This window comes from Meles meles, chromosome 14, assembly GCF_922984935.1.
Source record: "Meles meles chromosome 14, mMelMel3.1 paternal haplotype, whole genome shotgun sequence".
NCBI lineage: Eukaryota > Metazoa > Chordata > Mammalia > Carnivora > Mustelidae > Meles > Meles meles.
In genome coordinates this window covers 19,287,439-19,312,946 of record NC_060079.1, presented here as the reverse complement: position 1 = coordinate 19,312,946, position 25,508 = coordinate 19,287,439, and the positions used below count along the sequence as shown (strand labels likewise).

Below are 25,508 nucleotides of genomic sequence, written 5' to 3'. Positions count from 1 at the left end.
TGAATTACACATCTTCTCGAGAGCCCTCCAAAGGTATTTATGCAATTATAAGAAACAAGTTTATAGTTTCTCCCTACTCTCTCCCCTGGCAAGGTACTCTAAACCACCTCAGTAAACTGGCAGCAGGCACACATAGACACCCAAACACAGCTGCAGAACATCTGCTTATTAAAAAGACATTTTGATTTTCAAGAAAACCAGATAATCATTGTAGCATGACATATAATCATCATTTTCCTTTTTATCTCTGGGGGAAAAAGTTTAAGGTCACCTCTACTAAGACTTATCAAGATTTCAAACACAGTCAGACTTCAAACAATGAAATATTTATGTAGATTTAAATTGTTGGACACATTCTACTGCTGGCCAAAAGACTTCTTTATCAGGGAGAAGATTAAGTATTTTAGGTATGATGATACAATACATATCTTGTACCCCAAAAGTGAAATCAGCACACTTTGAGAGAATATTTGGCAACATGATCCAAACAGATGGTTCAAGGGAAGGGGGCAAAAGAGAGGGAAAGAGGAGTAGATATTAAACGAGGGAGGATCAGTATGAGAGACCGGAGGGAGGCTGAAGTGGTTTTCGTGAGCTCAGAATGACAGCAGCAGTAGTGACTGTGGTAATAATAGCAGAAAGAAACTAAGATATGCACCCTGCCAAATGATTGAATGTGGCTTCTCATCTGAACTTCATAGTAACTCCACTTCATTGAATCATAATAAATGTTGTTTGTATCTCATTTCATAGAGAAGGAATAGGCTTAGAGAAGTTAGATCCCTTGTCCAGGATCAGGAGCTAGCAAATGCTAGACACTTGATTCATAATTCAGTTGTGTCATTCCAGAGCTAGAACATTTATCCTCCATAAATACTTGCCCCCAAAATTTGAGGAGTAGGATTTGAGGTGTCAAAAACAGCCCAAGAATACAAGACTTCTTTGCTCATTTGTTTTGTTTCTTAATTTCCACATATAAGTGAAATCATAAGGTATTTGTCTTTCTCTTTTTTGCTTAGCATTATACTCTCTAGACATATCCATGTGTTGCAAATGGCAAGATTTCATTTTTTAATGGCTGAGTAATTTTCTGCCACACATTCATGCACACACACACACACACACAGCACATCTTCTTTACCCACTCATGTATCAATGGACACTTGGGCTGCTTCCATAATATGGCTACTGTAAATAGTGCTGCCATAAACATAGGGGTGCATATATCCTTTTGAATTAGTGTTTTCATATTCTTTGGGCAAATACCCACTAGTGGAATTACAGGATCATATGGTAATTCTATGTTTAATTTTTTGGAAAACCTCCATACTGTTTTCCATAGTGTCTGCACCAGTTCACATTCCCACCAACAGCGCAAGATGGTTCCCTTTTCCCCACATTTTTGCCAACCCCTGTTGTTCCTTGTATTTTTGATTTTAGCCATTTTTACAGGTATGAGATGATATCTCATTTTGGTTTGGCTTACATTTCCCCAATAATAAGTGATGTTGAGCATCTTTTCATGTGTCCGTTGGCCATTTGAATATCTTCTTTGAAGAAATGACTAATCATGTTTTCTGCTCATTTTCTTAAATGGGATTATTTGTTTTTGAGTGTTGAGCTGTGAAAGATTTTTGTATATTTTGGATACTATGCCTTTATCAGACATGTTACTTGCAAATATCTTCTCCATTCAGTAGGTTGCCTTTAGTTTTGTTGATGGTTTCCTCTGCTGTGCAGAAGCTTTTTATTTTGATGTAGTTTCAATAGTTGATTTTTGCTTTTGTTTCCTTTGCTTCAGGAGACATATTGAGAAAGATGATATGTCTGATGTCAGAGAAATTAATGCCTATGTTCTCTTCTAGTGTTTTTATGGTTTTAGGTCTCACATTTAAGTCCTTAATCCATACTAAATTTATTTTTGTTTATGGGGTGAGAAAGTTGTCCAGTTTTGTTCTTTTACATGTCTCACTATCCCTTTAAGTCAGTGTTTCTAGAAGTGTGACCAGCTGACTAAAATCAAGATCATTGTGAATTTCTACAAAAAATTTATATTTTGAATTCTCCCCTTGGTTGATTAGTTCAGATATTCCAGAGGTCTTTAAACATTAAAGACTGAGAAACAATTCTGGAAGCAAAATTTCATGCAAAGTATGTATTAATGTGAAAGCTTTATTAAGGAGTCTCAACTCATTAGAATCTAAACATGAAATGGTTTTACTTCTGATCACTCTTCCCAAGCACCCTATACCAGATATCCTTTTCCTATATCGTGATGCTATGTTTAGTAGATAGCAAGTTCCTAAACCTTTGAGTTATTAAAAAGTAGTCCCAGGAGCACCTGGGTGGTTCAGTTGGTTAGGTATCTACCTTCAGGTCATGATTCCAGGGTCCTGGGATCCAGCCCCATATTAGGCTCCTTGCTTAGCGGAGAATCTGCTTCTCCCTGTCCCTCTGATGGCCTCTCCTCCTGCTTGTGCTCTCAATCTCTCTGTCAAATAAATAAATAAAATCTTAAAAAAGAAATAAAAACAGCTTGAGTCTTATCATCAGTTTAAAGCATTCCTCCTCCTGACAAAAGCGTGGCCCATGGTTCAGAGGACCTAAAATTGTCCATCGTTTGCTCATCCTTCAACCCCAAGTCTGGAACGGAAAGTGGGACACAAACTGTTCATGTTCTCCTGCCTGGTGGCTGTCGGGAAGAGGGATGACAAGAAAAGTTACAAGTCTTCATGATTTCCCTGGAAACCCGGTCACAGCTCTTTCCTGGTTGTGTGTCTCTGGCTAATACTGTGTAGCCAGTATGACAAGCTGTGACTCATGGCTCTCCAAATGGGCACATGAGTGTTCCCTGGAGACCCTGTGTACCCCCCACGCTGCATATTCTTGGGTCTGCACAATAGAGCTCTGCCTGACATCTTCCAGTCCCTCAACTCTTGTAACTAGTAATTGGCTCCTTTAGGGGTCCTATGACCTGGCAAGGACAAGAGGGCATGATTGCTGAAGTTCGGCTTCTTCCTGGGATAAGCACTCATTCCCCGAGAGCATCACAAAACCTTGCCACATCTCATGGCAGGAGGTCAGGCTGCTGCCAGGTGTCTTACTGCCAAAACATACTATCTATTGTCCCTGATGATCCAGACCCAGGGAGAGATGAACAAGCCAATTGTGGACCAGACACTCCAGCAGGAATTGAGATGCCAGTTTTTCCTTGTAGAAATTCCCCAGATTTCTGAGGGATTCTTCTCAGAGTCTTTCCCAGTTGTTTTAGGGGAGGTGGTCGTGCTGGAGAGCAGTCACCTCTGTCTCTCCATCTGGTATTCCGAATTAGCACAAAAACTGTATAACCCTGACATGATGACTCTCTTGCCACTTGTTCCAAGTGTTCTCTCAGTTTAGACTATGGGATTGGAGAGCCAGGTGGTTGGTAACAGATTGGGTTCTAATGTCTCCTTACATGCCCTAGAGGGAAGGGTGTGGCTCCAATTTTCTGTAAGCTAGTGGGGGCTCTCATCCTTATCTCTGTTTGGGTTTTAAGATTAGCACTGAGGGGATAGAAGCTGCCGCTTAACTCAGCACCTTCTTGGAGTCCAGCAGAATGTGAGTCTCTACTGAGTAAAATAACTACATTTAGATTTTTCTAACCAAAAGCAAAATTTTCACCAGAGACCATGATCATGGGAGGGAAAAACAAAACAAAACAAAACCTCCAGCAGGGAGGAATTCTTTCTTTTTGTTCTTTTTATCTACATTGATTTAGTACCACAGTATAGAACTCAATGTTCTATACATAGAATTCAGTGTTCTATGAAGAGACTTCCAAGGTCAGATCCCTTGACTAGATCTTAGGCTGCCATGACAGGCCCTTGGAGGTTGCCCTAGGTGAAAAGGTGACTCGCTCTTTGTTTAGGGGTTATTTATCCTTTATGTAAATAGAGACAGCAAGGAAGAACAAGACAAGGGTCTGTTCACAGAATTACACTCTTCTTACCTGAAATCAGGGCTGTTAAATGTGGCATCTGAGGTTCTGCCTACTTCATCCTATCCTCACAACCAGCTTCACACGATGGGATATAATCAGACACTCAAGTAGCCCTGACGAAAACTGTTATGGGAAAGGTAGGAAAAATAAATACTAAAAACTTCCAGGCATCCACAAATATCTTTCAAAGGAAGTTCTCTGACTCATTTGCACTATGATCTTTCCTTCGCTGGTCCCCACAGTCTTGACATCCATGCTTGTAATTAGACCTCCACTGTGACTCTCAGAAATCATGTCATCTGTTTATAAACAGCAGAGAGCAATTTTGAAATGTTCCCATTGTGGGAACAGGACAAACATTTTGTGACAGGCGCTCCCTGAAGCTTTGTTCTCTTCAGACTAGTTACCACAAATAGTTGATCTGGATGCGTATTCCAGCCAGTTAATAGCACCCTTTAGCTTTTCTAAAAAGCTTGTTTCTTAAAAAATTTCGGTGGAAGTCGCCAGAGCAGAGGAAACTTGATATTCGCTAATGTGCTCATAAGAAATAGAACTCATTAGTTATCAAACACATATGTGGTGACTAGAGCTCTATGAAGAGCTGGTGGATTTTGGTGCTCTAAAAACACAAGATCCCAAACCCTATTAGCCAACAAGCACTGACTGACAGTCTTGATTTACAGCTCAGGTTAAAAAATGCTGGTGTGAACCCTCAGTTTCATCAGGATCTCTTTTTTTTCCACATAGCTGTGACTTACAAAGGTCAGAAGTGAATTTTTTGGTGTGATCCAGAAAGTCAGGTTTAATGTCTACTTTTTGAATTCCAACGGAACTGCAATATCTCTGAATTGTGAGTGTTTGCTCTTCGCCTTCTTAGGAAACGTAGAGGTCATCTAGCCCAAGCTTCCAGGGGAAGTGCCATCTTCTTGAACTCCTCTAACTGGAACAGAGTCTGCTCAGATATTAAGGAGCTCCAGGTTAAAATGTTGTTTTGTACTGAGCTCATAACTAGTTCTTTTAACCGTTTTCCCATTTTCTCTATTCCCTTATGTAATTTTCCATAAAATATTTGAAGTTACCTATTTTGGTGGCTGTTAATAATCACATCTGGGTTTCCAGTCTGGTAGAAGCAAGAAAGGAGGTAACAATTTATCAATAAAAGGAAAGAATATATAAATACTCTGGTTAGTTAGCAGGTATTTAAAATACATTTCATTTTATAATACATACAAATCTGAAAATAACAGAATCACGGATTCATAGACTTGGAATGCCCTTCAGAGATCAGATGGAACAGGTCTGCACCTACTTTTAGAATTACTCTGGAGCCTGAGTGATGGAAGACATTCCAGGCTTGGATTGGAAACTTGACCCCACAGGGTGATCCATTCCAGTTTGGGAACAAGTCTGATTGCCAGAGAATTCTCTCTTACATTGGACTAGAAGGTTTCTCCCTATAATTTTCATATCAAAGATCCAACTTGTACTTTTTGTAGGAGACCAAAGCAAGTCTGTGTCCTCTGGTATAAAACAGTTTTAAATCTTTCATGGAAACTATTGTGATGACTGATTTTAGTAAAATTTGATAATTCAGACAGGAAGAAGTAATGTCTGGTTATCCATTCCATTGAGGTAGATGGTATGATTTGTGTGATTGTGATTCTACATATAGAATTCTGTATGTAATCCAAACCTCTCTGCTTTTGAAATGAGGTAATAACACTAGAACACTGTTGTCTAAGATTCCAAAGCCGAGTACCGGTTGAACTGAGCCTTGCCCCTCACTCACCTGCTATAGTCAAATTCTTATCTCTGGTGAAGATTCACTGGAAATGCATTTGTTCAATTAATGATTGCAGTGCACACATCTTCTCATCTCTGAGAACTGGCCAAGCTTCCAATAAAATAAAACAAATAAGCCACATTTTGAAATCTCAGAAAAAAGAAAACATTGTCTAAGAGCACTGCCTAAGGAGCTTGAATTCTGGTTTCTTTATTAACTGGTAGGGGAGCAGAGTCATGCCTTCTTTTGGTGTGATTTTTCTTATATAGGTTGAGGTTGTGTTCTGGCTTCTGAGATTGTCCCCAGGCTCAGTAGGAAAAAGCACCACAAAATGGGGAGAAAAGAGGGGTTCCAGAGCACTTTTCCTCACTGGATAATATAAATTGTTATTTCCCACAAACTCTAAAATCCGAGCATGCATCATATCCTAGTCAGATTTATTATATTCTTTTCTTCAATATGGAGGCAGTGATCATTATCATCTCCCCAGTTCTGCCCCTATCTTAAATGAGCTCTCAAGAGAGATTTCTTTCTGAAAGAACCTCAAAGAGGAAACTAAGATATATAAACACCAATCCAGCCTAAAGCAGGGTCTACAGCAGACTTTACAATCTACACTATATTTAAGAGTCTGAAGTTAGAACAGACTCTTAGCTATCGAGAAGACACCGATGGTTACCAGAGAGGAGGTGAGTGGGGGAATGGGTGAAATAGGTGATGGGGATAAAGGAGGGCACTTGTCATGGTGAACACGCGGTGACGTATGGAAATGTTGAATCACTATATTGTATACCTGAAACTAATATTACAGTATGTTAACCAACTGGAACTTACATAAAAACTTTTAAAAAATGCACACTAAAATTAGTTCGACTGAAATCAGTCCTTACCTAGGTTATTAACTGAGCTCTAACTTAAAATTTGAAGAAATAAATTTAAATAATAATAACCATTTCTAGTTATCACTAAATGATGGTAGACTATTAAGTCTAGTTCACTTTTATTTCTTCCAAAGTTTTATTATGAGAATTTTCAAACATACCTCTCAGCAAGATATTACAATTGATATTATATTTATTATATTTATGATATATTATATATTTGTTATATTTCTTTATTTTTAATCTATCCCTATTTCCTTTTGTCAATATCAATTTCTCATCATTTTTGCTGTCTTCAAGTTGTAGCATTACTTTTTTTCTTTTTCAGGGCACAGAGATATAAAACATTGACAAACACACACAATCATGAACTACCACCACAATCAAGATACTAGACAAGGGCTGGAAAACTATGACACAGCAGGAAAATATGACCCTTGGACAATTTTTGTTTTTGTCTTTGTTTTAAGATTTATGTTATTTACTTGAAAGAGTGCACAAGCAAGCAAGGAGAGAGTCAGAGGGGGAGAAATCCCAACCAGACTCCCCGCTGAGCCAGAGCCCCACCCCCACCCCACCCCCAACCCCGCTCAAACCCGCTGGATACCAGGACCCGGACTGAGATCATGACCTAAAGGGAATCAAGAGTCTGATGCCTAAACAACCAATTGCATCACCCAGGCTCCAGTTGACAGTTTTTATAAATAGTTCTATTGTAACACAGCCACACCCATTTATTTACTGCAAGCCTAACTTATTTATTCTTTGGCCCTCTGCAACATAAGCATGATGGTAGTTGTATGTTTTTATAGATGTCCTTTATCAAATCAGGAAATTACCTTTCTATTCATACTTTGCTTAAAGTTTTTATTATGAATGGATGTTGAATTTTGTCAAATGCATTTATGGCATCTATTGAGATCTTTTTTTCCCCAATAGACTATGGAAGGCATAAATCACACTGATTGGTTCTTAAATGTTGAAACAGTCTTGCATTCCTGGGAAAAACAGCTATTATCAATTTTGTATATTGCTCTATTAAATTTACTAGTTAATATTTGTTGAGGATTTTTATGCACATTCATAAGAGTTATTAGTGTATAGTTTTCTTTGACTGTATTATTTTTGTCAGACTTTTTATCTGAATAACACTTGCTTGCCTCTTAGATGTTTCTTTCTGTTGTATTTTCTTAAGTGTTTGTTCTTGTGTTCTTAGCACTGGTATTATTTCTTCCTTAAATGTTTAGTAGAATTCACCATAAAGCAACTGGACCTGAATTTTTCTTTGGTGGAAGGTTTTTTAACTATGAATTCATAATACTTTAATAAGTAGAGGATAAAGCAGGTTACTCTGTATACTCTTGAATGAGATTAGAAGTTAATGTCTTTCAGGGAAAATGTTCCAACTCATTTAAGTTGTGAAATTTATGGATATCAAGTTGTTCATTTTTTTCACTTGTTGTCCTTAAAATGTCCTAAGATCTGTACTGATGCCCCTTCTTCCATTTCTGATATTGGTCATTTATATATTCTCTCTTTTTTTCCTTGATCATTCTGGCTAGAGTTTATCAGTTGTACTGATCATTTCAGAGAACTAGATTCTGTTTTTGTGGATTTTTCTCAAGGTTTATGTTTTAAAATTTATTGCCTTCTGCTCTTATCTCTTTTACTTTCTTCTGCTTGTTTTGGATTTAACATGTTGGCTTTTCTTTTCATAGTGTCATAGTTGAAGCAGAGATCACTGAGACTTTTATTCTTTTCTAATAAAGTCTTTAAACCTATAGATTCCACTCTAACTACTATGTTAGCAGGATCCCAGATTTTTTTGGATGTATTTTCATTTTCAATCATTTCAAAATATTTTCTAAAAATCTGCAAATTCCTCTTTGACCTAGGGTTATTAGAAGTATGTTGTTTGACTGCAAAATATCTGGGGATTTTCCAAATACATTTCATTATTGATTTGTTGTTTATTATATTGTCATAGAACACATTTTGTATGATTTCCACTTTTATAAATATGTTAAGGTTTGTTTTATAGCTCACGATGATATGGTCTGTCTTGGTGAATACTACACATGCATGCACTTGAAAAAAAAATAGTGTGTTCTACCACTGTCAGGTTGTTGATAGGGTTGTTCAGAATTCTATATTCCTACCAAACTTCTGCCTACAGATGCTACAGAGAGGAATACTAAGGTCTCCATCTACTATACTTAGACCTTTCTCTCTTTGTTGTTTCAATTTTAATTATGACATCCTGCATTATAAGGTTGTATTAGCTGCATTCATATTTAGAATTGTTCTGTCTTCTCAGTGAGTTGGCCTTTTCACCCTTATGTTAGTATATGCCTCTACCTACCTGGTAACAGTCTTTCTTTTGAAATATATCTAGTCACATTAATATAGCCAATCCACCTTCCTTTTTTTTTAGTTTTCTTTTGATTAGTATTTCATATGTCTTTATTATTCTTTTATTTTTAACCTGTTGATGAATTGGAATATACCAGTGTCTTGCATTTTTCTATATGACCATCTCTGTCTTTGAATTGGTGTGTTTAGACCATGCATTTTTTAAGACCATACACTTCAATGTAATTATTAATATTGATGGATTTGAAATCTACCCCATTGGTATTGTTTTTCCTACTGGCTCTATTCATTCTTTGTTGCACTTTTCCTTTTTTTTCTGCCTGTTGTCATATTGAATATTGTTCATAATTTCATGTTTATTTATATTTCTGGCTCTTTTTTTACATTTAAATATGTATATATACATATATACATGTACATGTGTGTGTATATATATGTGTGTGGGTCTGTGTGTGTGTTTATCTGCAGTCTGCCACAGTGAGCCCTGAGGCTCTCTTTGGAGGAATCTGCTTTCCTTAGAAGTATAGGTTCTTTGGTTTCCTATCTCTTTTATATACACTGTATATAAAAATATATTTTTCAAGTAGGGCTCCATGCCCAGCATGGAGCCCAACTTGGGGCTTGAACTCACTACCCTGAGATCAGGACCTGAGCTGAGATCAAGAGTCACATGTTCAATTGAGTGAGCCACCCAGGCACCCCTACCTACATTTAAAAATATTTTAAGAGAATGCCTTAGGGTTTACAATATAAGATTTTGTTCAGTATAACTTCAAATAATATTTATTTTGTTGACAAGTAACCTAAGAATTTATGAGAGTATGTTTCTAATTCCTCTCTCTCTCATCTTCTGTGCTAATGTTGTCATTTTACTTTTCCATATGCTGTATATGTTATAAACCACAATACTTTGCTACTGTTTTTGCTTTAGGCAATTACCTGTTAGAGCAATTCCAAAAGAAAAAATATCTTTTACATTTATTTTCTTTTTAACCATTCCTGGATATAGATTTTCATTTCTTTTTATAGACCTATTTTTTTTTTCAGTATCATGTGCCTTCTGCCTAAGATATGTCCCTTCAGCAATTCTTGTAGCATGGGTCTCATGTAAACGGAGTGTTTGATTGTCTGAAAAAATGTCTTTGAATCATCCTCAATTATGAGAGTTATTTGTGCCTTGTATAGACTTCTGTGCAGACTTTTTTTTTCTTTCAACGCTGGAATAATGTCACTTTTCTTACATAGTTCAGACAACAAATTTGATGTCAGGCTTCGATTTCTTCCTTTGAATGCCATGTGTCTTTTATTTCCACCCCACTCCCACTGCTGATGCCATCAATATTTTTTCTTTACCTTTTTAAAAACATTTTGAATATGATGTATCAGAGTGTGCATGCACTTGTGTATTTGGAGACGGTATTTATTCCACCTGTGCAGAAGGTCAGACAGAAGTAATTGCATTGATGCCTGAAAGTGGACGCACCATTTTCTTCCGCGAGAACATCATGCAGGAATTTGAGGCAATATTGTCGGGAGCTGAGCCAGGTTTGAGTTTCATTGCTACAGTCAGTTTCAGGGCGCCATAGACTCTGCTTCAGGTGGTGTTGACTGCATGTCTGTGTCCCCTCCAAATTCATATATTGAAATCCTAACCCCCAATGTGATGGCATTTGGAGGTGGAGCCTTTGGGAAGCAACTTATGTCATGAAGGCAGAGTCCTCATGAATGAGATAAATGCTCTTATACAAAGAGGCCAGAAGAGATAGCTTGCTCTCTTTCTGCCATGTGAGGATAGAAAGAGAAGTCAGTATCTACAGTATGGAAAAGGGTTCTCACCAGAGCCTGACTATGTTGATACTGTGATCATAAACTTGCAACCTTCAGAGCTATGAGAAATGAAGCTTTATTATTATCACAGAGTGGGACTCTCTGTGATACTTAGCTAGAGTGGCCTCAACTGACCAAGATAAGTAGGAAAGAGGGTAATTCTCAGAATTCCTGCTTCAACAACACCTTTTGGCCTCCTCTGTGCACCTGTGCCTCAGAGGGGTTCTCTCTCCATGCTCTCGCCACTCCTCCAGGGGTTGTCTTCTTCCGATTGTCACCTGGTGTTTGTTGGCCTGGCTATGTAAAACAGGCAGATCCTCTGTTGTCCTGGTCTGGGGTCAGGCTTGGGTAGGATGATGCCTGGGCATTAGGGATGGAAGTTCTCAGTGCGCCATATCTTACTACTTAAGGGCAGTGACACTTTGCAGGTCATGAGCAAGAGGAGACTTTCCTGACCTTCCCCCTGTGGTAAGAAACCTCGAATGATACTGGTGTAAACCCTCGCCCCAGGACTGTTTCCTGCTTCTACCATAGGGCTCATGTGTTGTGTTCCCTAAGGAAGAGGAATACTCCATGAGAAAGAGCACTCAAGGAGCTGGAAACTCCCTTGTGTCTTTGTCTCAGGGGATCTACTCTCTTGTGCTAGCTCAGACTCAGCCTTTAGAAATTTGTTTAAAAGTTTTTCTGAAATCCTCTTACCCTCATATATGATGCCTTTGTCTCTCATGCCTGCACTCTGCCACAGGTGAGCTGATATTCACCCCGAGGCTCTCTTTGGAGAAAACTGAAGTATAGGCTCTTTGGTTTCCCATCTCTTTGATAGGTCCACAAAAGGTTAGGATTTTATAGTTAACCTGATTTTTTTCTGGCTTTTAGTGCAAGACAGATATGAAACACTGTGCTACACATTTGACATTCCAGACTATTATTATTAATAGAGTCATCTTACTTGCTTGTGTTAATGTATTTAGGAAATCATATTTATCCTTTTAATATTTCCTGATTCTACACCTTTGATACCTCTCTCTTTCATCATTGGGCCTGAAAATTAGATTTATAAAATTTTAATAAGATTATGGAAATAGAATGATATATAGTGATATTTCATAAGCACTTCCTAGAATTTGAAAATTAAAACATTTCCTATTAAAGATATGACCATTATAAAGGGAAGGGATTTTTATTTTCTCTGGATGTAGTTTCAAAGCTATTGCTAGATATAAGGTCTTCCAATACAGTATCATGCATGTTATGACTGTTTTGTGTTCAGAACTGAAATCAGATCCCTGAAGTTGCTAATCAGTTACAAAAGCAAAACAAAGCATCCTGCTTGATGTAATTAAGACAGTTATGTTCACCAGATACACTGTTTTTTCATGAATCTTTGAGTCATCTCAGCTTTGGAGGAAATGTGTCTTTAAGCATTTGTTTATAAGTGTCACCAGATTTTCCATGAGAAATAGATATAGTTACAGAGAAATTACAGTTGATTCCAAAATTGCACCTTCTTATGAATGTATCAAATGAATAAAAGAAAGGGAAACTGCCCTAAGAGCATTCCCTACAATTAACTCAGTGTCCTGTAAGTTTTAGAGTCTGGCTGAGACTGAATATTACTGTCTTTAAAAAACAGATGTTTCATGTAGTGAAACAATATAGTCTCTTGCAGCTCTGAGATTCTATAATTTTTTAAGTTGCATATCTCTATTTTTAGTAATTTGATTGAAAATCACACTTATGATGAATCTTTGTGTAATTGCAGGTTTTATATGGGGAGAAATTAAACAAATGTGGGATGGTGGACTTCAAGATTACATCCACGATTGGTGGAATCTAATGGATTTTGTGATGAATTCCTTATATTTGGCAACGATCTCTTTGAAAATTGTTGCATTTGTAAAGGTAACTATTGTTTATATTGTTGGTAAAGCATAAGATCTGATAAATACTGATACACCTTTGATTGCTACTGATTTTACTGATAATGTTACCTTTAGAGCATGATGTATATGTGATATTCACCTCCTCATCACTTTATTGATAGATGGGTATAAAATACATAGATAATATCCAATTTATAGTCATAAAACAATGTCACGATTTGAAGTTGTCACCCAATTTTGTTGCATCTAAGTTGAATAATGCTTCAAAATTACTCACCATAGTTGCTCTCACTTCTGATCTTTTCTGCTTCTAATGAAATTCTACCTTAAACACTCTTTAAATTTTGACAACCAAAATCTATTTTTATCAGTTACAACTAACCGATAACATTACATAGATCAAAATATTACTTTCAAAACATTGAAATTATTTCAGCTCAAACTAATATAGTTTGATATAAATAGAGCAGAATAGAATTTCTTTCTCTTCATCCCATTCAACATGACAGTGCCTGAAATCTCATACACCCGTCACTCCCCCAGATTTTGTACAATATCAGTCTTTCCAAACCACAGAATTTATGTAAAATATGTTTGTTCTGCAGTGACAATCTGGATTATTTTGTACTTTGGGGGATATTTTTTGAACCGAAATATCCTCCTTTCTGCCTTTCTTTTTCCCCATTTCCTATTCTGTCCTTTTTAAATTTTTTTCTTTCAAGATGATTAGTGTATTAGTAAAAAATAAAGAGTGTCTAATTTGGGCTTTACATGAATGATTCAAGCAATTTAGTGATCTGATCTAGAAAATACTAACATGGAGATGAACTCATGTTCATTTCATCTAATTCTTTTTTTTTTAAAGATTTTATTTATTTGACAGACAGAGATCACAAGTAGGCAGAGAGGCAGGCAGAGAGAGAGGAGGAAGCAGGCTCCCTGCTGAGCAGAGAGCCTGATGTGGGGCTCGATCCCAGGACCCTGGGATCATGACCTGAGCTGAAGGCAGAGGCTTTAACCCACTGAGCCACCCAGGCGCCCCTCATCTAATTCTTAAAATGACCACCTGAGTTTCTTAGTGCAGTGTTCAGCTCTGTCAGGTTCAAAAATACCCAAAGTTGGAAAGGCCAGAGTTTCTAGAGTTGTTCAATTAAAATGTTACCAGCATTCACCAAAACATTCAGAAAGAGCATTACCTACCAACTTCATGGACAGCAAGCTATATTTTAAGAATAGAATGATAATTTGGTAATTTTTCCTACCTGCGTTGAGGTTAATGCCCTTGATGACCTTAAGAGAAAAGAAGGTTCTGTCTTAACTAAGGAGGTTATGCATCTATGTAGGAGATAGGCAAGGTTTTTTTGTTTTTTGGTTTTTTTTGTATTTAAAAAAAATTTTTTTAAAAGATTGTATTTATTTGTCAGACAGAGAGAGAATAAAAAGCATGGGGAGCAGCAGGCAGAGAGGGAGAGGGGACTCTGCACTGAGCAGTGAGTCTGATGTGGGACTTAACCAGCTGAGCCACCCAGGAGCCCTGGGCAGTCTCTTGTTAAGTGCATATCTGTCCAATTCTTATTTTCTTTGTAATGATCCTTAAGTGTATCTATAAAATCGATTTATCCATCTTTCTACAAACAAGTAATATATCTGCTTTTTTGTAGCCCCATACGGGTATAAAATTCTAGTGACTGTGGCAGTTCTCAGACTTTCAGCTGCAAAAGAATTACCTGGAAGGCTTGCTAAAACACAGATTTCCTTTCTCCATCCCCAGAAATTCTAAAGTAGGAATACTAGGGAGGATCCTAAATTTGCATTTGTAACAAATTCATCAGATGTTGCTGATGTAGCTGATCTAAGGAAGATACATTAATGATACTGGACTGTATAATTCTGTTCAACAGTTAAGAGAAGTATGAGATTGATACCAAAAAGAACTTCTCATATATTTTTATACATAATCTTTATACTAAATATAGAATATTTTATATATTACATTTATATAGTGTTTACGTATAATACATATGCATTTTAATATGTAAGAACTCTGGTATATCATGGGTACAATTATATAAAGTAATGAATATTTGTAGATTTTTTTCATCTTAGTTTTATGAATGAGATTTGAATTTTCTTAAAAAGTCATAAGTTCTTCAAGTGAAACATCAATTTTAATAGTAAGATGTAAATATTGGCCCTTATTCTACACCAAGGAAAAAAGTTATGCTTAAAATTCAACTTACCTACCCCATGTGATGAAGAAGGGTAAAGGAGTGAAGAGAAGATGGAAAGTGCACATGAATTACCTCAGATGACAGTGATGTAAATAACATGGAATCTCAAGAAATTCAGTTTGTTTATGCACTGTGGTCATAGGATTTCAACTATGATTTTAATGTAAAGTGTGGAGTGTTCTTTCTGATGATTAGTTTGTAAGACTAAAACTTGAGTTGCCGGGGAGGATTTTATTTGGTAGTGTTTTCTGGGCTCACTTCTTTCCTCCGTAACTTACTAGTTATGTGAACTTGACCTGATTCTCTGCCTCTCCGTGCCTCAGCTATAAAATAAGGAGACTAATCATTTCTACCTTGTGCTGTTGGTATGAGCAGTAAATGAGGTGACGTAATTAAAATGACTGTTATAGAATAAGCATGCATTATTAATTTTTCTTCTTTCTCTTTTACTTCTATGTCCTCCTCCTTCATATACCATAAGCCCATTGTACTTGCCTTTTTAAATGCCTTTATTATGTCCCTTCATTTACTTTATGTTCATTGAAAAAAGTTGGAGCTCTGGATTCACACTCACCTTTACCATGTGAAACCTGTGTGAGTTGGGGCAAGTTATTCAACATCGGCCTCGGTATTATTACCTGTTGAATGATGATAACAATCAGAAGAACACTTACTTTCGGAGTCTAATGCCAACTTGTTGACTCACCCTTCCTTACTTTCTTTTATTTATCATTCAATTTTTCATGCTAATTTCTAGGTAATTTATAAGTTACAATTTCTGGAAAAGTTGCCATATTTGTGTACAAAGATAGACTCTGCTATAAATAAGACAAACAGCCATTATGTGAATCAATCAGTAAGAATTTCTGGGAGCACGCTACAAACCAGGATTTCATCTGTTTTCTAAGAATGCAAAGATGCATGGGCTATATCCGCTGCTTTCAAGCAATTCACAATCAGGTGGAGGAAAGAGACATGCATATAAGTAAGAACCTTCCCACACAATAAGCTCTCCAACAAGGCCTGTGGTAGCATCAAGGAAGGAACTAAACTCTACTGGAGGTATCTTCGAAGACAGAGGTAGTGGGCATCGATTGGGCTCATGAATGTGCATGAGCATTCCAGAGAGAAAGGACACAATGCACAAAAGAGTCTGAGTATATAAAGAAGGTCAATATCGAAGACAAACGATCTTGTAAATGGGGGCGAGGAGAGGATGGGAAGAACTTTTTACATTCTGCTATAGAATGTGGGATTTACCCTATAATAAAGAAGGGCAGTAATGAGATTTAAGCAGCGAATGAGTCAAGTGATACTGAATGCCTGAAGTAGAGAAATGAACACAGGGAAAGCTGCTGGAGGCTGGATTTGAAAACAAAACTTAGGAGGGAAGAGCCACAAGATACGTGATTTATTAATTATGAAATATGAGGCAGATGGAATCCCATGATGCTGCTTACTGGTAAATAGTTTAACTGTTGTGGTGCAAGCACGATTACTAAGGAACTATAACTCAGATCTCTGTGAGATTGTACAGGTTTTACCTCCAGTCTAAAGGTGCATAAATTGGAGTAAAAATCCAGCCCTGCGTCTTTTCAGCCAAGCCATGGATCCAGACCAAAAAAACCTGTCAGTCCACAAAAAGGGAAACCTTTCAGAAATAGATTTTTCCAAGGGGAGAAACTTTTAGAATAGATGTGGCACAAGGGCCACACTTGCTTAATTGATTTACCCTTTTGTAATTCTCCACCTAGAGATGATTTTAAGCACACACACACACACACACACACACACACACACACACACACAGGGTCCTTCAAGGCCATGGTTTGAGCTCTGATCTGTACTTCCTCTGGGTACCAATTCTGCCACTTCCTACCCGTGCGATTTGGGGCAAGTTACTTAATCGATACCTCAATTTTTCTTACGTGTAAAATGACACTATTAATCAAATCCTATAGAATGTTTGTGAGGATTGCATTAACAAACATTCAATGTCATAAGTAGGACTTAATATAAACACTTGGTATTGTTTTTAATTTGTATGTACCATGCAATAACATTATATTGTACAGCCAAAGACAGTACAAAAGTATATGTGACTTCACTATTCTTACACGAAAGGCTTTGTTGTGGTTCTTTAAAGACCTTGAGTCATGGACATTTCACAGCTTTTTTTTTTTTTTTTTTTTTTTTGGTCATTTGCTCTTAATTCTTGGAGAAGTTTAGTTGACCATTTCCCCTTCTCACTATGTATGAAATACTAGTTAATCCAGAGCTTGTTGATGTTGATGTCTGCGCACTCGTACAGAATGTTACTTTGTCTTCTTTAGGACTAGTTTTCTCCTAAATATTACTCAGTCCTTGTCTATATGTATAACTTGTCTCTTATACTTATCTTTAGTCATTTGGCAGTAATGATTAAATTCCTATGCCTATTCCAGTCTGTGATATAAATAATATTTTCAAAAATTAAAATCATTATGGATAAGAAAATTTATTTTAGGAGTCATGATGGAATTGTTCATAGTGCCATTCTTCTAGATAGTTCTGAATAAATACCTCATTGATCTCTCCTATGCTTATCAGCTAGACTAGAGGCAAATATTGTTTCTATTTCACAAATGTAACTGCAACGTACTCTCCAAATTAGGGAATTTTCTAAATATTCTCTAGTTTTATGGCATAGAGCTCATAAAATCTCATAGAGATTTTAAATCCTAATTGTTTAATCTAGTATCATCTATCACAGGAGAAAATCCTATGCCTTCTTATTGTCTTTCCCTACTCCATTATCTAACCAATTTGTGGAAGGGGAAAGGTTTTCACCTTAAAAGTCAAACATTAAAACCAGTTTACATTTTCTGTTTATTCTCACATAACAAAATTTTAATTTTGTATCAATTTAATTTTTTATTCATGTTTATTGGTTACTTGAGTTTTATAAATATGCATCAGAGACTATAGAAGACATAAATAACACAGTGTCATGATTCAGGTCATCTTCCTCTCGTAAACACTTCTGCTAACATATTCCTGACCTGACTCCAGCTTCCTCTTGGAGTCATCACTATCCCCAAACTCTCCACATTCCAGCTATGTTAAGATACTCACATCTCTACAAATGATTCATCTTTTCCAACAAACACGTTTTTGAGTATGTCTATGATTCTTCATCCTAGAATGCTTTTTGACCTCCTATCATCTATAAGACACTCTATTAGATGTCTACTTCCTAAAATGCATTAAACAGAGCTCCCTGCATGGGGAAACTGACAGGTAATCCAAGAGGTTTAGAGGTTTGGAGGTCTGCAATGGGTGACTAAGTCTCTTAAAAGGAATCTGAGTAGAAATTAAGATTTAGAGCAAAAACATACTATGATATATTTTATTTAAAAACAAATGCCTGAAAGAAAGAGAAAGGCAGGGATTGATGGTCCTAGGAAGGCTTCAATGTATATAGTAGCTCTTGATCTTTCTCTTTCCTTTCTTAAAATAATTAATTGATTAATTAATTAAATTCAAGCATAATTAACATATTTGGTCTTTCTCTTTCAAAGATTATTCTATAACATGGAACTACCAGCTCCAGTCAAGAGGATCCTGGTGTTCACTCCTCTGCGGTCAAAGAGTACTTGTCAAGGGAATGATGAGCATTTCTTATTTAATGTCTGTTTTCTTCACTATATATAAGCTCATCAAACATAAACTGTATTTTATTTTCTCACCACTGTGAGCCCTGAAGATGGTTTCTAACACAGAGTAGGCACTCAGCATATGTTTAAGAATAATTAACAGCTGAAGCATGGAAATAATTAGAATTTAAACCCATTCTAGACAAAGGGCCCGATATTCATAGGAGGGAATTTTGGTGAGAATGTGAAGTAATTTGGAGAATGACAAGTATTAAAGGTTCGAGCCAGAGCATTATGTACCAAATTGAGTACAAATGGTAGGTCAATCTCAAAAAAAGAAGTCAGGACCCAGATTCCAGAGGCTTCATGTGACATGTTGGAAAACTGGAGTTTCATCTCAAGAATACTGCAGAGTACTTAAGCAAGATATGAGGTGGTCTGACTGACCTTTTAAAAAGATGATTCTGGAAGAAACAGATGATTGTAGAAATAAGGCCCAGGGCAGGGAGAGCAATTAGGAGGCTATTATAATAATTTCTGAGGGAAACAAGGGAACTTTGTTTTTAAGTTTTTATTTATTTATTTGTCAGAAAGAGAGAGAGAGAGCGCACAAGCAGGGGGAATGGCAGGCAGAGGGAGAAGCAGACCCACCATCAAGGAAGGAGCCTGACATGGGACTCGATCCCAGGACCCCAGGATCCTTACATGAGCCAAAGGCAGACGCTTAACCGACTAAGCCACCCAGGCACCCCCAGAGGGACATTTCTAATCCAGGAAAATACCAGTGAAGACTCTCAACCTCAAATTCTGCTTCTGGTGATTTGTTGCCACTCCCTAAGATCAGGGAGCATATACGGAGAGAGAGTGTAAGGAGGAACAGTCATGAGTTCCAATTCTGGCCTGTGAGGTTGAGATGCCTGTGAGGTATCTGTGTGGACATGTCAACGAGGCAGTTGAATATAAAATAGGACTGTAAGGGAAGACATCTGGGCTAGAGTTAGAGGACTGGGCATCATTAGCACATAACTGACAGTTGAAACCATTGAAAACCTCCAGAGGAAGTAGACAGAATGATAAGAGAAGAGGCTTGTGAAGCAAAGTCAGTATTTAAGGAGCATGTGAGAAAGAGGGGCAGGCAAGGGATCCTGAGAAGCAGCATCATGAATGGCGGGAGGCAAACATGCAGAGATTAAAAAATGAATATAGATTTTGTGAAGAAGTTTTAGAAAACAGAGCCAAAGAGAAATTTTAAATTCAAGTTAAGATTTTAATTCCTAATAATAGAGTTTGGAAACTACATTTAAAGTTGAAGAATTACAGCTTTTCTCTCCAAGTTCAAAGAATGCCATAGCTTATAAGCATTTTAAAAATTGCTCTGTAAAACCATGCCTATATTTAAAAACCGAAGTTAAGTGTATATGTGAAGGACAGGAGAAAAATTAGAAATCAAAACTTAAAAAGAATGACATCAAGAGATAATTACTAAATGTTTATGTCTCTATTGAATCCTGACAGATGATGAGGTTTCTGGATCAGAGAACAAATTATTTACTTACATAACAATCTTGACATTGGTTCCCCATCCTCCAGTTCCCCACAGGGCAACAGATGAGAGCCCGATGTACCCTCTGCATACAGGGGTTCGTACCACAGGAGCGGGACTGCGGAAATCGGAATCTCAGAGCTTGCACAGCGCAGCTGTGCCAGCTGTCCCTCTTCCCTCTGGAGAAAGAGAAAGGCCTTCACTTTCTAAAGTAAACACAGTCTCTCAGGGGAGGCAAAGGTCCCTAGTTTTATTATCCTTAGAATCTAAGCAGATGGCTCCAGGGGAGATGTTTCCAAATCTCCCAGAAAGTCTCTATATTTAACTTCCCAGGCTTATTTGCCATTCAGACATCTTTTAACAGCCATGCAATGTTTTGCTCAGGAAGCCCTGACCATGCATAAATGTGAACATATTCACAGAGCATTGTTTCCCAACAATTACCAGAAGTGCTAGACTTTGAAGCAGACTTGGGTGACTATACTGGGGTAGAATCTAACATCTCGTGATTTATAAAATAGAAAGCCTTCCTCTTGATTTTGCAAGTCCCAGCTGAGACAGTTTGCTAAGAAGGGACCTGAAGTACCACGTCACCCTGTGATGATGGAGTCTATATCCCACTGCGCCCAGTGCCTGCGAGACCGAAAACACGGAACAGCATCTCCAGAAGCCTGGATCATTTCAAAGGGCCCTTAAAGCTTGAACAACATGTAATCTCTGTTCATTTCCGGCCCCATCAGCCCCAGATGGAATTTATCACTTTCTCTTCTCTATTCCCACAGCATTTTGTGTTAATCTCTTTGAGCATTTTTATTATTAGATGTCCCTCCCATCCTCAGTGGACAAAAAGTATTCAATGGAAGAAAATGTTTCTTGGGTACCCATTGCGTGCACCATTGCATTAAACGCTATAAGGAATTCTGAGTAAATGATCACATCCTTAAGAATTCTTATTGTGTCGGGGCACCTGGGTGGCTCAGTGGGTTAAAGCCTCTGCCTTCGGCTCAGGTCATGATCCCAGGGTTCTGGGATCGAGCCCTGCATCGGGCTCTCTGCTCCGCAGGGAGCCTGCTTCCTCCTCTCTCTCTCTCTCTGCCTCTCTGCCTACTTGCGATCTCTGTCTGTCACATACATAAATAAAATATTAAAAAAAAAAAAGAATTCTTACTGTGTTCATATTAGCATAGGGAGAAAGAGAGATAGAGAATTACCCATCGACGCGAGGGTGAGGAGAGATGTTCTTTACCTAAACATGCGTCTTTCAAGACAAGTGAGAAAAAGGTGAAGGTAATTTTAGACTTTGAAGGAAAAGGTGCCCTGTATATGGGGCGACCAAGAGAAGAGAATTAGATAGTGGTGATACCGCAAACCCTCGCTTTGATACTTGTTATAATGAATAAAAAAATAACAAGTTTTCAAATGTTTATGCCTCTTCAGTGATTAGCTCTTTTATGGCGAAGTTAGCAATGTTCAAGAACAGTTATCAGCATTTAAAAATAGAAAATAATTTCCCTCTAGCTCAAACTTGATTGTTTTAAATTGTCACTCAAGTAAGACTCTGAGTGTTAAACAAAATCAGAAGCTTGTGATGTATTTTCTCCCCAGGGAGATTAAAAAAATACTATCTATTAGTTTCAAGAGAATTAATTAACATTTGTAAAGGTCTTTGGTAAAAAATGCAATATAATAGGAATGGAAATATTCTGATATTCTGATGGGACTCATACAGAAGAACTGTTTGTTCTAACATGATTATTAGGAAAAATAGCCAGTTGTCTGGACATATTTTTTAAGGATGTGTATGAAGAAAAGAATTCAATTTATTGTTTGGTTCCTACACAGGTTTAATCATAGATTCTGTAGCAGTATTTCAAAGAGCATATTTGATCCTTTTTAAAAAAGGATATAAATTTACCTCAGTAATACAAAGGATGAATTTCTTTTTGCTCTTTGTATAGCTCAGTGTCAAGATAATTCAAAGCTGGCATTTTAATTAACTTAGTCTTACTTTTTAAATAATTGCTAGTCAAAGTTTAATAAAATAGCAAATATTTCTCTCAAATCACATATTTTATCTAATTAAGGAATGTTCTAACAATATCATATGTTCTACATGTTAAATTAAAATAATTAATAACCCATTGACTTCCAAGATGATTTCCAAGTTGGGTTTTATCTGCACTTAGGATATAACAGATACAAAGAAAGTACTGACAGTTATGCCCCTACTGGTCATTACTATTCCAGGGCAATGGACCAGTACTTCCACTCGTTTATTTGTAATTTATATCCCACATGCATTCATCTAGACTAGGCAAATGTGTCAAATACAGTAAGTAAAACCATTGATAATTTTGTTCAAAATTTAGTCGTTTTCCTTTATAACATAGCTTTCTTTGTTATCATGTTGTCTTTTCCCCATATAAAATCAGCTTTTTTTCAATGTAACATTTTCTTTTCTTTTTTTTAAAGTTCAATCGGAAAGGTCAAGATTAGATGTAACTCACGTATTAACAATGGCAAGGACAGACCAGGAAGGCCACCTTGATTAAAGCTTGTACATTATAAATGTCTTCAATAAACTCCTGTTTTTGTGTAGATGAATACTGCTGCCACCATCGTGAAGGAGGACAGGCCACCGTGCTGCATCTACCTGTAAAAAGCATTCAGACCTGAACTTGACATAGTCACATGTATGCGTTTGTTTTATTTTCTCTCTCTTTTTTCTCCAGTACAGTGCACTTAATCCACGAGAATCTTGGGACATGTGGCATCCCACCCTGGTGGCTGAAGCTTTATTTGCCATAGCAAACATCTTCAGTTCCTTGCGCCTGATCTCGCTGTTTACTGCAAACTCTCATCTGGGGCCTCTGCAAATATCTCTGGGAAGAATGCTCCTGGACATTTTGAAGTTTCTATTCATATACTGCCTTGTGTTGCTAGCATTTGCAAATGGCCTAAATCAATTGTATTTCTATTATGAAGAAACAAAAGGGTTAAGCTGTAAAGGCATACGATGTGAAAAGCAGAATAATGCATTTTCAACGTAAGTTGAACAGATGCTTTTATTGGTAACATTGTGCAGAATTCAGAGGGCATTGCATTATGAATTTGAACCATGACAAGTGGTTGCAAAGAAAATTGTGCTTAATGCAGAAAACAGAATTAACGCGGCTGTGAATGAATGGATCCTTCTGACATTAAAATACATATATATCCAGAACATTTATTTTAAATTCTAGTAAAATGGTTTTTTAAATGATCTCATGTAAAGGAAAGCTATATATTCAGTTTGAAAATGAGAAATCAAGAGGAAACCTCTGCCCTACTGACAGCTTACAAGCTCGTTAAAAGATAGAGTATACATAAGGCCAATCATGTGAGAAAATTCAAGTACTTCTTGAGCTTTCAGTGTTTTCCAGATAGGAAAGTCCCTTTACATGTTCTTTACTCTCTAATTACACACACACACACACACACGCACACGCACATCTAAGCATGGAGAAATAATCCAAAATAGGAACCCCGGGCTAACCTAGGCCACTATAATTATGCACACACAACTCTGTGCCCTTATACCTGATGAGCGATAGTCCTCGCTCAGTGCCAACCTCTGGCCATTCTCAAGCGGGTTTGCTGATGGCACGGGTTCATGGCCCTATCTCTGATGCTCACACAGTCTGCACACCTGTGTCCATTTCCCTCCCACTGTGATAGCAGACAACGGTAATAAACAGTTAATTAGCAGATGAATGAAGAAGTTAGGTCATGTTCCTCTACACAATACCTAAATAATACATGTTCATTTTGTGGGTGACTAAAAAAATCAGACTCAATTCATTGGCCATTATAAAATTTCACATTAAATAAGCAAGTGCAATAATTTCTCAAGTAGGAAAAATCAATTCCTTCATATAAACTAAGTCACTTATGGCTACGGTATTTTTGTTGATTCACTTCTGTATGCTTTATCTTTGATCCTAATATTTAAAACGCCATTTTAAGTAATCCACATCTGCTTCTTTGCACATAAAATTTTAATTTCAGCCTTAGCTGCCTCAGATCCTTCCAGAAATAGATTTGATACAAACCCTGAGTCATAGAGGAAACAAAAGGGCATCACAGCTTCCCCTTGTCTTTTCATCCTTTGCTCTCAGCCAGGAGTTCTCCAGCCTGACCAACTTACTCAGCCTTGTCATTTTCCTCATGCCCTTTTCCGACCTGGGACAGGAGGGATTCGGAGAAACCCCTTGCAGCAACGTCCTTGTGACTAACGTGGCCCTGGATTGTGTCTTAGTGTTGATACCTGAACTTAATCTTTCCCCACTCATTTGTGCTCCTTGACGTGGTCATTTGCTCCTGGCAGCTGAGACCAGGGATTTACAACGGTCAGATCCCACCAACCTCTGGCTTCCGACTTAAAAACATCCTGGATACTCTGCTGCCTGTCTCACTCTCTGTTGTCTGTGTCTTGATTTCTGATGGAGAGCCCTTCTGCTCACCCCGGTTTTCTTGTCACTTTGTACTGTGTGCCCTGATGCAAACAACTGCCCAAGACCCCCCACCCCCGCCCCCGCATTTTCTACGTGTGTTACCGTATCCTTCCACACAACACCTAGAACTGAGTTACCTCCCACCTTGTGTTTCATTCAGGGAAGAGTCCTGGTTCCAAGACTCAGCCTCTCTCAGACATCTGATCATTTGCAGTTAACCCCATCCTCATGTATGATCCCTGAGCTCCCAGGAACCACATTGTTCTATTACTGGTTTTGTGGTAAATGTTTACTTATTATGAATGAATTTTATTCTCTGTCATTGCTATGGAAGCCTGAGGCAAAGTATCTAGTATAAATTGCATTCTGGAAGCAAATGTATTGAATTGCTTGGATTGTTTTATTTTAGTGTGCCCATGCCAAGGGTCTCTTCTATTATCATGAAAAGCAACAGATAACTGCATATCTCAAATATTATAGGCCCAAATCATTCAGCCCAAATTAATCAGGTATTCTACCTGAATTTTTTCCCAGATCATGGAATGTAAATCGGCAAACAACAGATTATTTTATTCAAAAACTAAAAAATACAACAATAATTCTTGGTATAATTAATACATTAGAATATATAGAATGTCTGAGACAGGCATACCTGTCACTTGATGACCCTGTTTCAGTATAATGGGTCCAGTCACTGCAAGAGGATGTCTAGCAATGCCCTCTACAGCTTATTTCTTCACTTTTGTTGGTCTTCGATTTTCTTTTTATAATTTCTTTTTATTAATTTCTTTTTATAATTTATATTACTCAATAAATTCCAAAGTTTTTTTTTTAAGATTTTATTTATTTATTTGACAAACAGAGATTACAAGTAGGC

General features: G+C 37.3%; 1 protein-coding gene across 4 annotated transcripts in view; it reads left to right on the top strand.

Moving 5' to 3' along the window:
- Positions 1-25,508, top strand: part of TRPC4 (transient receptor potential cation channel subfamily C member 4) — a 203,984-nt gene that overhangs the window by 151,559 nt on the left and 26,917 nt on the right. For all 4 annotated transcript variants that reach the window (XM_045978497.1, XM_045978498.1, XM_045978495.1 and 1 more), the window contains 2 exons: positions 12,609-12,748; positions 22,871-23,184. In XM_045978497.1, the coding sequence (XP_045834453.1) occupies positions 12,609-12,748; positions 22,871-23,184 (454 nt within the window). The remainder of the gene's footprint in view (positions 1-12,608; positions 12,749-22,870; positions 23,185-25,508) is intronic.